This window comes from Rhagoletis zephyria, unplaced genomic scaffold, assembly GCF_001687245.7.
Source record: "Rhagoletis zephyria isolate East Lansing unplaced genomic scaffold, Rhagoletis_zephyria_1.1 Rzeph_scaffold_01014, whole genome shotgun sequence".
Lineage (NCBI taxonomy): Eukaryota > Metazoa > Arthropoda > Insecta > Diptera > Tephritidae > Rhagoletis > Rhagoletis zephyria.
Genome location: NW_016158098.1, coordinates 96,606 through 107,753, shown reverse-complemented (window position 1 = coordinate 107,753; position 11,148 = coordinate 96,606). Strand labels below are relative to the sequence as shown.

At 31.0% G+C, this 11,148-nt stretch overlaps 1 protein-coding gene and 1 long non-coding RNA gene across 11 annotated transcripts in view; one reads left to right on the top strand and one right to left on the bottom strand.

Annotated features, from left to right (window-relative positions):
• The first annotated feature begins 828 nt into the window (after positions 1–828).
• Positions 829–2,691, top strand: LOC108362447 (uncharacterized). Its single transcript, XR_001847469.1, has 2 exons — positions 829–862; positions 978–2,691. It is a non-coding gene; the product is annotated as an uncharacterized LOC108362447 (long non-coding RNA).
• Positions 2,692–3,427: 736 nt separating this feature from the next.
• Positions 3,428–11,148, bottom strand: part of gish (casein kinase I gish) — an 86,909-nt gene continuing 79,188 nt past the window's right edge. For 5 of the 10 annotated variants that reach the window (XM_017615414.1, XM_017615420.1, XM_017615415.1 and 2 more), the window contains 2 exons: positions 3,893–3,999; positions 3,428–3,752 (listed from right to left, as the gene is read on the bottom strand). In XM_017615414.1, coding sequence (XP_017470903.1) covers positions 3,677–3,752; positions 3,893–3,999 — 183 coding nt within the window. In that variant the 3' untranslated portion in view covers positions 3,428–3,676. The remainder of the gene's footprint in view (positions 3,753–3,892; positions 4,000–11,148) is intronic. The other 5 variants (XM_017615418.1, XM_017615421.1, XM_017615419.1 and 2 more) reach the window with 1 other exon arrangement.

The following is an 11,148-nucleotide window of genomic DNA, read 5'->3' as shown; positions in this document are numbered from 1 at the left end:
CACCGCTTTTCACCTAAAAAATTGTAGAAGTGAAGAATTAGCGTAGCAATTTTCAGAATCCCACAACTGATAAAAATTGCCGCTGCTGGGCAATACAAATCTCTCTGCTGAGCGCTTTTTTAATCAATTACTGCAACAAAAAAGGAGAGACAAGGAAACAAAAAGAGTTAGGTGACATAAATATAAATGCGAGAAGAGACAACTCGTTTTTCATTTTTAATTTAATATTATATAAAAGCTTTTTTTCTTGTTCTATATTGCATATTTTTAGCCACCTTACTGTAAAGTAATGAAACAAGTTTTTAAAAATTATCACTTTTTAGGCGCACCTATGTATCAGCCCATCTCAGCGCATCAACTAGTTTCGTAATCCGGCTGCAGCAAGGTATGCATGTAAGTTTTTCCGCGAAAGAAATGAGACACGGGTTATTATTTTTTCTCAAAATTTTTTCTCTTTTTCTTTAAATGTATATGTTTGTGTATGTATAAGATTTGTGTATATTTTTTTATTATTCTTTTGTTTTTCGCTTTACTTCTTTCATTGTGATATAATTTAAATTATACAATTATAAATTAACACAATTACGTAAATATTATTTAAAATAAAAAATAATCATCATAATCANTTCTTTAAATGTATATGTTTGTGTATGTATAAGATTTGTGTATATTTTTTATTATTCTTTTGTTTTTCGCTTTACTTCTTTCATAGTGATATAATTTAAATTATACAATTATAAATTAACACAATTACGTAAATATTATTTAAAATAAAAAATAATCATCATAATCAATCATAATATTATAAATTAATATTATAATTACAAACATTAATTAATTAATTAATAATAATAGTATTTAGGTAAGAAACTTTTGATTTGACTTAAACAAATGAAAAAAAAAAAAATAAAATAAAATAAAAGATAAAGGAAAAATCTGCAACTGAATAGTTTTAGCAGCGCAACAACGAAANTTAGGTAAGAAACTTTTGATTTGACTTAAACAAATGAAAAAAAAAAAAAAAAAAATAAAAGATAAAGGAAAAATCTGCAACTGAATAGTTTTAGCAGCGCAACAACGAATATCTCTTTGCTTTACTACTGCGCGCATGCGCGTCAAACTACTTATACTGACGTTTCACACATTTTTCTCTTCTTCGTTTTCTTTTCTTGCAGTTTCTTCAGCGTTCAAACATAATCATACATAATAGCTTGTTGCATACTCAGTTTGATTGTTGGTTTACTAGGGTGGGCGTTGGTGTGGTGTGCGTGTGTGCAGGTAGGAAGTTAGTAGAGGAAAATGGTGCTGTTAAATGTCGTAATGAGGCGATGCTTTGGCGTAGAATGGGTTTAGCTGGTGATGAAATAAGTGGTGGTCGTGGAGAAGAAGGGAGCAGCGTGTGGTTGTGGTGGTGGTAGTGCTGGAAATGTTATGAAAAGCGTTTAACACACGATTCGTATCTTAGCGGTCTACACTTTGCTGCACGCATAAGAAGCGGTTGCACCGAGAGGAAGCCATTCTAATTTAAGAGCTAAATGGTGGCTACGACTGAACTAGTTTCTCCCTAAGAAGCTGTCATGTAATGTCGAAACGATCTTTATATATTGATAAATAAGAAGCGGAAATTTAATGCAATTCCGTATGAATCGATGCTAGTGATTCGACAGTCGCCGAGTCGGCGAGTGACCATTTGCATCAAGTCATTCCAACAGCACCGGAACGACACAGATTTATGTCAAGCCAAGGGCTGTCACTCCAGCAGCCAAGAAGTGTACATGGAATGTTTTAATAATAAGTTGCGAACTTTTTAAGCGTGCAATTCATTAATTTCTGCGATTGAGGCTCTCTTACAATTGAATAAATTTTGCCTTTTTCTTCGCCACATTATTATGTGGCAAACGAATCGGACTTCTTTTCAGCCCAAAAAACTGTTGTCTCTTAAACAACAGTTCGCAAATATGCAAAGGCAATGATTCAATATGTAAAAACAACCACAAAATTATGATATTCATCGTAAATGTCTTCATTAAACACCTGGTAGATTACCCCTAAACAACATAAATTCGAATTATAATTATGAAAGCTTCAAGAAGTCGATACATTTTTCGAACAATGAATTATATATTTTTTTTTCAAAAGCAACGCAGCACAGATGCAATTACTTTACGGCCCGATTACCATGTTCTAGCGAGACTCCTCGCATCTACTTGGCCTAATCACGTTTAGCGTTAAAAGTCTATTTGTGTCAGATGGTCAGCTTATTTTTTTTTTTTTAATATTACTAACCTCACCTCACTTTAAAACCGAATTCTCATAACAAAAAATCTTTTTTACCGACTAGCAGGTCTCGTACATTATAAACTTCTAGTAGTTTCAGGAAATAATTACGTTTTTGAGCGATTTAGACTTGAAAATTGGAAATTTCACGATAAATTTCATTTTCTATAGCATCTTCTAGACACACTCTAGACATTTAACGCCTTTCGAAGAGGCGCCATGAGCAGCGCTTAGTAGTAACAATATTTTTTCAGTAGAAAATATGTTCTTTTTGGTTGTTTGTGTTTCCGACAGGGTAGGTTTGTCTCCAAACCAAATTTGACAAGGGATGACGGAAAATCGTTCCACAATACATCACAAAATATGTTTGTCACTTCACAAATCTATTGATGAGCTATACAACCAGCTCTCTAAAAAAACAGCTTTATGCTGTACTTGTCAAACGCTACAGAGATGCCTACAACTATGTTCATTTAGCAGTCTCTTTTTAGAGTTAGGACCTTCAGTGCAAATGAAATTTCGATCGTTACACAATACATACGACATCTTCAAAAAGTCTTTTAACAGATTCGAATTCTTTTCCCTTGCTTTTCAAACATTTAGGCAGCTTTTCAAGCTTTTGCACTCTCAGTTTGGACACCTACGCACTTTCTAAAGTATTCACCGCGTCAAATATGTATACGTAAACCTTTCTCTCGCCTTACAACCGCTTTTCATTTTCGCTTAAGCGAACCGCATCGGCTCAACTAGGCACATACTTCCTACCTAAATACATATATGTAGATAGTAGATGAGTGTCGTGTGCGCGCATGAGTGTGTGTGTATGCATGTGTGTCTGGTCTTATTACAAACGCTTTTTATAATTCTTAGTACTTTTGTGTGTTTCACTTTTGATTTTTTACAATTTTTGCAATTTAGTTAATATAATTTAAATGACAATTGAGTGGGCGTGTAAATGTAAATTACATTTTTTTGTATGGATTTTACATCCATTTTTTCACAATGCTTTTGCTGTTTTTTTTTTTTTTGTTTTTTTTCTGCGGATTTTTAAATGTTTTTTTTATACGTTTGTTTTCTATTGTTTTTTGTTTATTCATTTATTTCAATTTAATAAATGGTAAAAATGTATTGTAGTATGTGTATGTATGTATGCGGTATGCAGTATGTATGTATGCATGTATGTATTTATAAATTACAACGGAAGTGTCGGTGTGTTTGTAGTTGGTGTTGGCGTCAACATCGACGCGGATGGAGGATACCGCAACGTATGCTGTGACGTTGCCTGCTGTATATAATCCTGACTAGGATTATTCAATACGCTATCCCGTGAATTTGAATGTGAAGTGGCGCGCAGCAGTGTTACCGCTTCGCGTTCTGGACTACATTGGACACCGTCTAGTCATTTTTGACGTGATGATTTCTTCTTCTTTCGTTTAAAGAAACAACAACATCTGCAAAGACAACACAGGAATGAACTGAAATCAAAATAGATTATATAGTAATAACAACCAAGGTAAATAAAAGTAGTAGATATATACATACATACATATGTAGTAAGAATACGTAGTAATATGTAAAATACAAAATCAAAAATTCAAAAACAAATTCAACTTACTTTGTTTCATCGACAAGCTCCACTTCGGGCTGTTGCGTTATAGGAGTATTTGAGTGACCAGCTGTGGGATCGTCCGCATTCAGTTCGCCATTTGTGGAACTCACAACCTGTTCGTGGAGGAAGAAATGAGAAAATATAGAAGTTTGTTAATGTTTATATGTTTTAGCAATAGTTAATGTGTATGTAAATTTTGTAGAGTACATCAGAGCCAGTGTATAAATTAATTAAGAAAAAACTGTTTTTCTTATTCATTTACTTATTGAATTTATTTTAAAAATTTGTGTGTTTGGCTTTATTTAACCGCCGTACAAATACAATACAATGGAACGCACAAAAGTACAAATACAAGAAAGTAATTTTTATTGGATATGCCAGACGATAACAAAGGTTCATATCAAAACATATAACGAGGCTAGACAAAAATATACGTATCTTTTAGTACGACACTTTTTTAATACATACATATAAATGTGTGTGGAAAAAAGACGGCCCCATTGAAACGCACAAAAATAAGGTGTTTCGTAGTAAAAAGAAATCTGCTGGAAATAACTAAAATACTTTGCAAATTGAAGACTCTTTTTGATTATGTGAAGAAAACCTTACTACTTAAGTGCCTAATTTAGGTGTTTCGTAAATTTTTAACAACGTACGTATGTGGTGAATACACTGACAAAACTGGTTAACGGTTAAAGACTAAGTGAATTCACAGTGAAAAAAATAACAACGGTGTATTTGAGACAAAAGGGATTAATCAATCAGTAAGTGAATTTGTAGAAAGCGTAAGAAAAAAAAGTAACGAGAAGCGGTAAGTTTGCCTTTTTGAAGTGTGGTCGTAACGATAATGGTGGTTTTCTAAATTGCACAAAGTAATATTATAAAAAAAATTGATGATTGCAATTGAACTCTGAATGGTGGATTCACATAGAAATAACGTACAAATGTGTCGAATTTAACTAAATTAACTTAGCACTACTCAAAAATGAAACAATATTTTTCGTGTTCACCATACATTCGTATGTACATAAATACATCTTCCGATTTATAATATATTCCTATTCTTATCCGTATTCATATCTATATTTATAAACATAAACACGGCCTCGCGGCCTGGAGTTGTAATATAAATAAAATTATAATCTCAGATCGGAGATAGAGCATCTAGATTGAGAATGATCTCATGAAAATTCCAATGTTGGTAGGCGCATTGCATAGATAAACCAACCAAAATATTACAAAATCAAAAGCAGCGGATGCAAATTGAAGTCTTTTGAAGAAAAATGGTATTTTACCATCGAAAATTAAGAGAATTCGGTAAATATCTATAAATGTTATCGAAATTATCTATAAATGTTATCGATAAATATCTATAAATGTTTTCGATAAATATCTATAAATGTTATCGATAAATATCTATAAATGTTATCGATAAATATCTATAAATGTTATCGATAAATATCTATAAATGTTATCGATAAATATCTATAAATGTTATCGATAAATATCTATAAATGTTATCGATAAATATCTATAAATGTTATCGATAAATATCTATAAATGTTATCGATAAATATCTATAAATGTTATCGATAAATATCTATAAATGTTATCGATAAATATCTATAAATGTTATCGATAAATATCTATAAATGTTATCGATAAATATCTATAAATGTTATCGATAAATATCTATAAATGTTATCGATAAATATCTATAAATGTTATCGATAAATATCTATAAATGTTATCGATAAATATCTATAAATGTTATCGATAAATATCTATAAATGTTATCGATAAATATCTATAAATGTTATCGATAAATATCTATAAATGTTATCGATAAATATCTATAAATGTTATCGATAAATATCTATAAATGTTATCGATAAATATCTATAAATGTTATCGATAAATATCTATAAATGTTATCGATAAATATCTATAAATGTTATCGATAAATATCTATAAATGTTATCGATAAATATCTATAAATGTTTTCGATAAATATCTATAAATGTTTTCGATAAATATCTATAAATGTTTTCGATAAATATCTATAAATGTTATCGATGAATATCTATAAATGTTATCGATAAATATCTATAAATGTTATCGATAAATATTTATTTTGAAGGTAGCGTAAGTCATTTCATGCCGATAAATACGTACATATACGTTTTTGATAAATACCGATCAGTATTTTCGATTAATATTTATAAAAATGTCGATAAACTCTTCTATGAATGTCAAACCAAATATACAGATTAGTGTCGCTCAATATTACGATAAACTTCAATAAATATACCGATACTTTTTTGATATTTTTTTCGATTTCATCGAAATGAATAGCAAAATTAATATCGAAACTATGGAAAACACGAAATCGACAAACAAATCTAAAACCACGTTGAAAAATAACAACGATTTATGTAGAAAAAAAAACTTAAAAACATAAAATTTGGGTTTTTAGTTTTGAAAGTTTTTACTTATTGTAATGAAAAAATCGGAACTTTAGAGCATTCGATCTTATAATTTAAAGTACATAATTTTACATGGTAATTTGGAAAATCTACATTCCACAATCAAAATTATTTGTTTAAATTATGTCAATCGAAATATTTCCTTGGCAAATGTTTAATGATTTTTTGTTTAGCTGCTAGGGTGAAATCTGGTGGGTAAGTACAAGAACGGGGTACTTGAGGTCAATGAACTTTGGACCAAAAAAGTGTCTCCTCGGAGAACATCGATACTTTAAGAACTACTAGTTTAAGATACTTTAAGTAAATGCCGAAGAGATGACGAAAAATGTAAAAGGGCGACACTTACATTCGGCCAATTTTTTTCGAAATGGCCCTGCCAAAATACTTTGTCAGGGGTGTACGGCGAACTTTTTTTCTGGTACAGTCTAATGTCGATACATACAGACTTTAACCGATTGTAAGACATCAGACTTTACAGGCCATTATATTAACCTCCAAATATTAGCAAGCGTAGCGTTTCGGTAGGAGTTTTTGACTTATTCAAATTTCGTGACTTAATATAACCGGAACATCAACCTCATTAACCATCAAAAAAGGCGAAGATCATATAATTTCAATCCACAACAAATATAATTTGTGTAGTGTTGCATGATATTGCTATACAAGCTAAATAATTACAACAAGCAGAGCAACGTTAAAAAGAACTTAAACTTTCAAATTAAAAAAAAATCCAAGGAAAAAATTGGATTCGAGAGTTTTACTTACACCTCTCAAGCCTGGGAGAAAAAAGTACTACTTGCAGCTCTGATTATTGCGTGAAGAACCAGAAAGCGAAAAAATGAAGTGATGTGATAAGCAAAACAACAACAAATCACAACATTTGCCGACATAAAAAACCACTAAAGACGAGGACCTAGACCCAGCCGATTGGATTACACATTAAACATAGTTAGGACACTTAACACAGCCAGACAGACAGACAGACAACATACAAGCATGCTATGTTTCTACACAATTGCTATACCTGTAGCTTTCTGTGATGTAACCAATAGTAACTGAATTTTGGCTAAATCAAATTAAATTGTTAAAAAAAAAGTTAGAAAAAATTTATTGTGTATTGAATTAATTAGAGCTGCTAAGGGGGGAAAGAGAAAAATAAAAGAGGTTCAAAGCTGGTAAATTGTTTAGAAATTTGTGTATTTCTATGTTTCTTTTTGTATTTGGTTTGTATTCATAGTTTAATTCTTCACTTCCGTCGCCTTGGGAGTTTGCTCATCGTTGGCCACTGGCGCATGTATAGACACTTCACAGTCACTCTTTTCATAATACGCATCGAAGGGACTATCATCATCGGAGCCTGAGTCTTCGGGATTACGCTGCAGGTTTTCATTTTGTTGTATTTGAAACAAACAAAAAGAAAAAAAAAAACATAGTAAAGACCAACAAAATTTTTCTACAATTAAAGCTCTTTCTTTTGAAGCGAGAAACTCTGCCCCCGATGACTGATGAGAGAAATGAGCGAGTGATTACTTGCTTTTCTTATTGCTCATGCTTTCTGCCACTACTACTTATTGAAAGGTTAATTGCGGCTAAATATGTATGTAATTTTATGCTTCTAGTATGCTTTTCTCATGCACAAAATATGTACCAACCATTTTTGTTTTTGTAGTTTTAAGAATGAAATCTATAGAAAATGTGAAACCTTTTTGCAAACTTAGTCGCTTAAAAATCATGCAATGGAAAACCACTTTACCTTATATGCTTTTACATTAAATTTATGCATACGTGCCGCATGAAAAAAAAAAATTTTTTTCCACAAATAAAAAAGAAGAAAACACACTACTCCGAATACCGAACTGAAATAAACTCAGGCGATTTCAAATAAATGATGTGAAAATTGGAAATTATACTTAATATATACTTTATGTATGTGTAATATTTGTTTTTTGTAATTTCTATCTGCTTAAAAAAATGTATTTGTTAACCTATTCTTTCGACAGGCGGCGTATACTAGGTGACTAAATTTCACATGGCATACTATTTAGGTGGGGTTTGACATACCCCATTACAAAAATTAAATAAAATCATCGAATTAATATTTTAGGGCAGTTATTAATAAGAAATTTCTCTTATATCTAATGAATGAGCTTCAGTAAAAGACGTATGTATTTATTTATACATTTTATTTAAAAAAAAAAAAAACCCAAGACACAACTTTTTCTTCAGCTTATGAACTAATAATGTCATTTCTAGAGTAAACAATTTAAATAGCACATACCCAAGCGCACTTTACGCGATTCGTGGCGAAAGCCCAGTGTTGCCATTTTGATGCTTTTGGGTGCTACATTTAGCTCTTTTTGTTTTAAATTGCCCCAGTAGTTTGCTTTTAGCCACTAGCTCTTTTTTTAGCCCCTTTAAACACATGAAACAGCCCTTTGAGGCTCCAAAATTATTAACTTAATTTTAAACATTAAATTTAAACATTTCTGCTGTTTGTTTGGAAAACAAATTTTCAACTGAAAGAGTGATTGTAACAAAAATTGAATTAAATTTGTCAAAAGTTTAACATTTTCTGCCCAATTGGGGCGCTCTCACGCTTCACATTTTCGTTATAAAATTGTATTTCGTCTTCGTAACTTAAATTTTTTTTTTACAAAGTTTATCAACTGAAAGAAATGAACAAAAATAAACAATTTTCGAAATTTTCTTATCTTTCGAATTTACAAACCTAAAACTGACTCAAAAAGTACTATTACGATTGACAAAAAACAAATACATATATCAACGTAATGTGGCTAAATATATTTTTCGAAAGGTATCCATCCAAAGAAGATGAGTTGCGTTCGCTTTTTTGGAGTTTTTTTTATATCCCGAAAACGTTTCTTTGGAAAAGTAAATGCTTATTTTCATGTTTAGCGCTCCTAAATAAGTCTAAAAGAACACTTTTTAGCGAAATCCTTTCTTCGTGTAAACTAGTGTAATTAATCAATTCGTAATATATTTTTTATGTTTTCTTTTTACGAGTCTTAAGCTGATTACTGATCGTAATATTTGAAGTCTATAGAAAACAATTTTTTTTTTTTTTTATTAAATGGATACCCGGTAACTGGCGGTTATTAAGCTAATATTCTGACTACCGCAATAAGGTGAGTATTGTGTGTGTTTAGTATTCCATAGTCGGCCAAAGAGCAGAGCATTTAAATAATTTTATTTAAATTTTTCGACATTTTATTTCAAATTAAATACTTAAACCTTTCCATACAAATGTTTACTGTGCTTCCCGCTAAAAGAATTGTACACATGCAAACAAGTGCAATCTACAGTGAAAAATATTGTATAGAGCATACTCGGTCTTCGAAAAAAAGAGTCAGACTACACGTCGACAAGAAGTGCTGGTTCAAAATAAAATTAAATCACTAAGTGCCGTTTTCTCAAGAAGGGCTAAAATTTGTCAGTCTTTCAAACCCATTTTTTATTTTATTTTAAATTTTTTCAGAACAAAATTTGTATTTAACATGCAGATTAATTTTAAAATCCACTTGAGAAAACAGCCATAAGAGTGAATAAGATTTTAACTAGCATATGAAAACATGCAAAAAAAAAAAAAAATACAAAACTTCATAGGAGTAGACTACTTAGAAACGTTAAAAGAGCATTCCTCACAATGATATTGATACGAAAAATTCAACTGGCATTAAAAAAAAAAAACAAACACCACAACTGGAACGATGCCAGTAGTCAATGCCAAAATCAATTGGGTCAACATCAAAATTCACAACGATTCATGTATGCTAAAATTCTTTGGTTATTTAAATAGTTTATAGAGTTGATTAAACTAATAAACAAACAGTTGAACAAACAAACAAATTAACTAACAAACAAATAAACAAACAAACACACTTGAGTACCTTGAGTTTATGTAGAGTAAATCAAGTGAAAACATTACAATTGAAAAGGCCAAAAATATAATTGTCTGCACAGTTGATTAGTAGAGTAGAGTAGAGTAGAGTACGGGTAGAATATGTAGAGTACGGGTATAACGTAATGCAAGACAACGCAATGTAACGCAACGCAACGCAACGCAACGAACGAGCGATTTATACAAATATTGGCAAGTCACAAATGTAGGTGTGTTTGTAGGTAGGATAAGTAAGTATATACAAAAAAAAATTGTTAATATACAAGAAGTATAAATAGCATGTACAGAAGTAAATAAGATGAGAGTGTATTATAATAGAGAGAAAGAGAACTAGAGAAACTGATGCATAGCATGATTAAATATAACTAGAAGGGATGGTTTATGCAAATTATGATTCGAGAAGGGATGCAATAATTTATGGCTTAGTTCCACACAAATAAAAAGACAAGCTAAAGAAGGGGGAAAAACAATGAATAGATGTTGCATCGTTAGGTGATGGCACATGAAGAGGTGTTGTCCGTGTGAGATTTAATTTTATTGGCAAACAAACCACTTCTGTCAAATCGAAAATAAGAATAAACACCAACAGCCTTATTATCTAAATATCTCTAACGATAGCCAGCACGAATGATGGGTCTACAGACGAATGCTTAATAAAAAAGTAATTTTTAAGCACAAAAAACAAACCAACTTCAATTCTCATATAAAAATTTAAGACTATCGTTAATATATTCACGATCCAATTATCGGATCTTAACAAAATTATAATGGGACCACCCTTGAGGTACCAGCTTTCCAATGAAAAACGAATTATCGAAATCGGTTAATGTGGTCCAAAGTTATGCGGTAACATACAT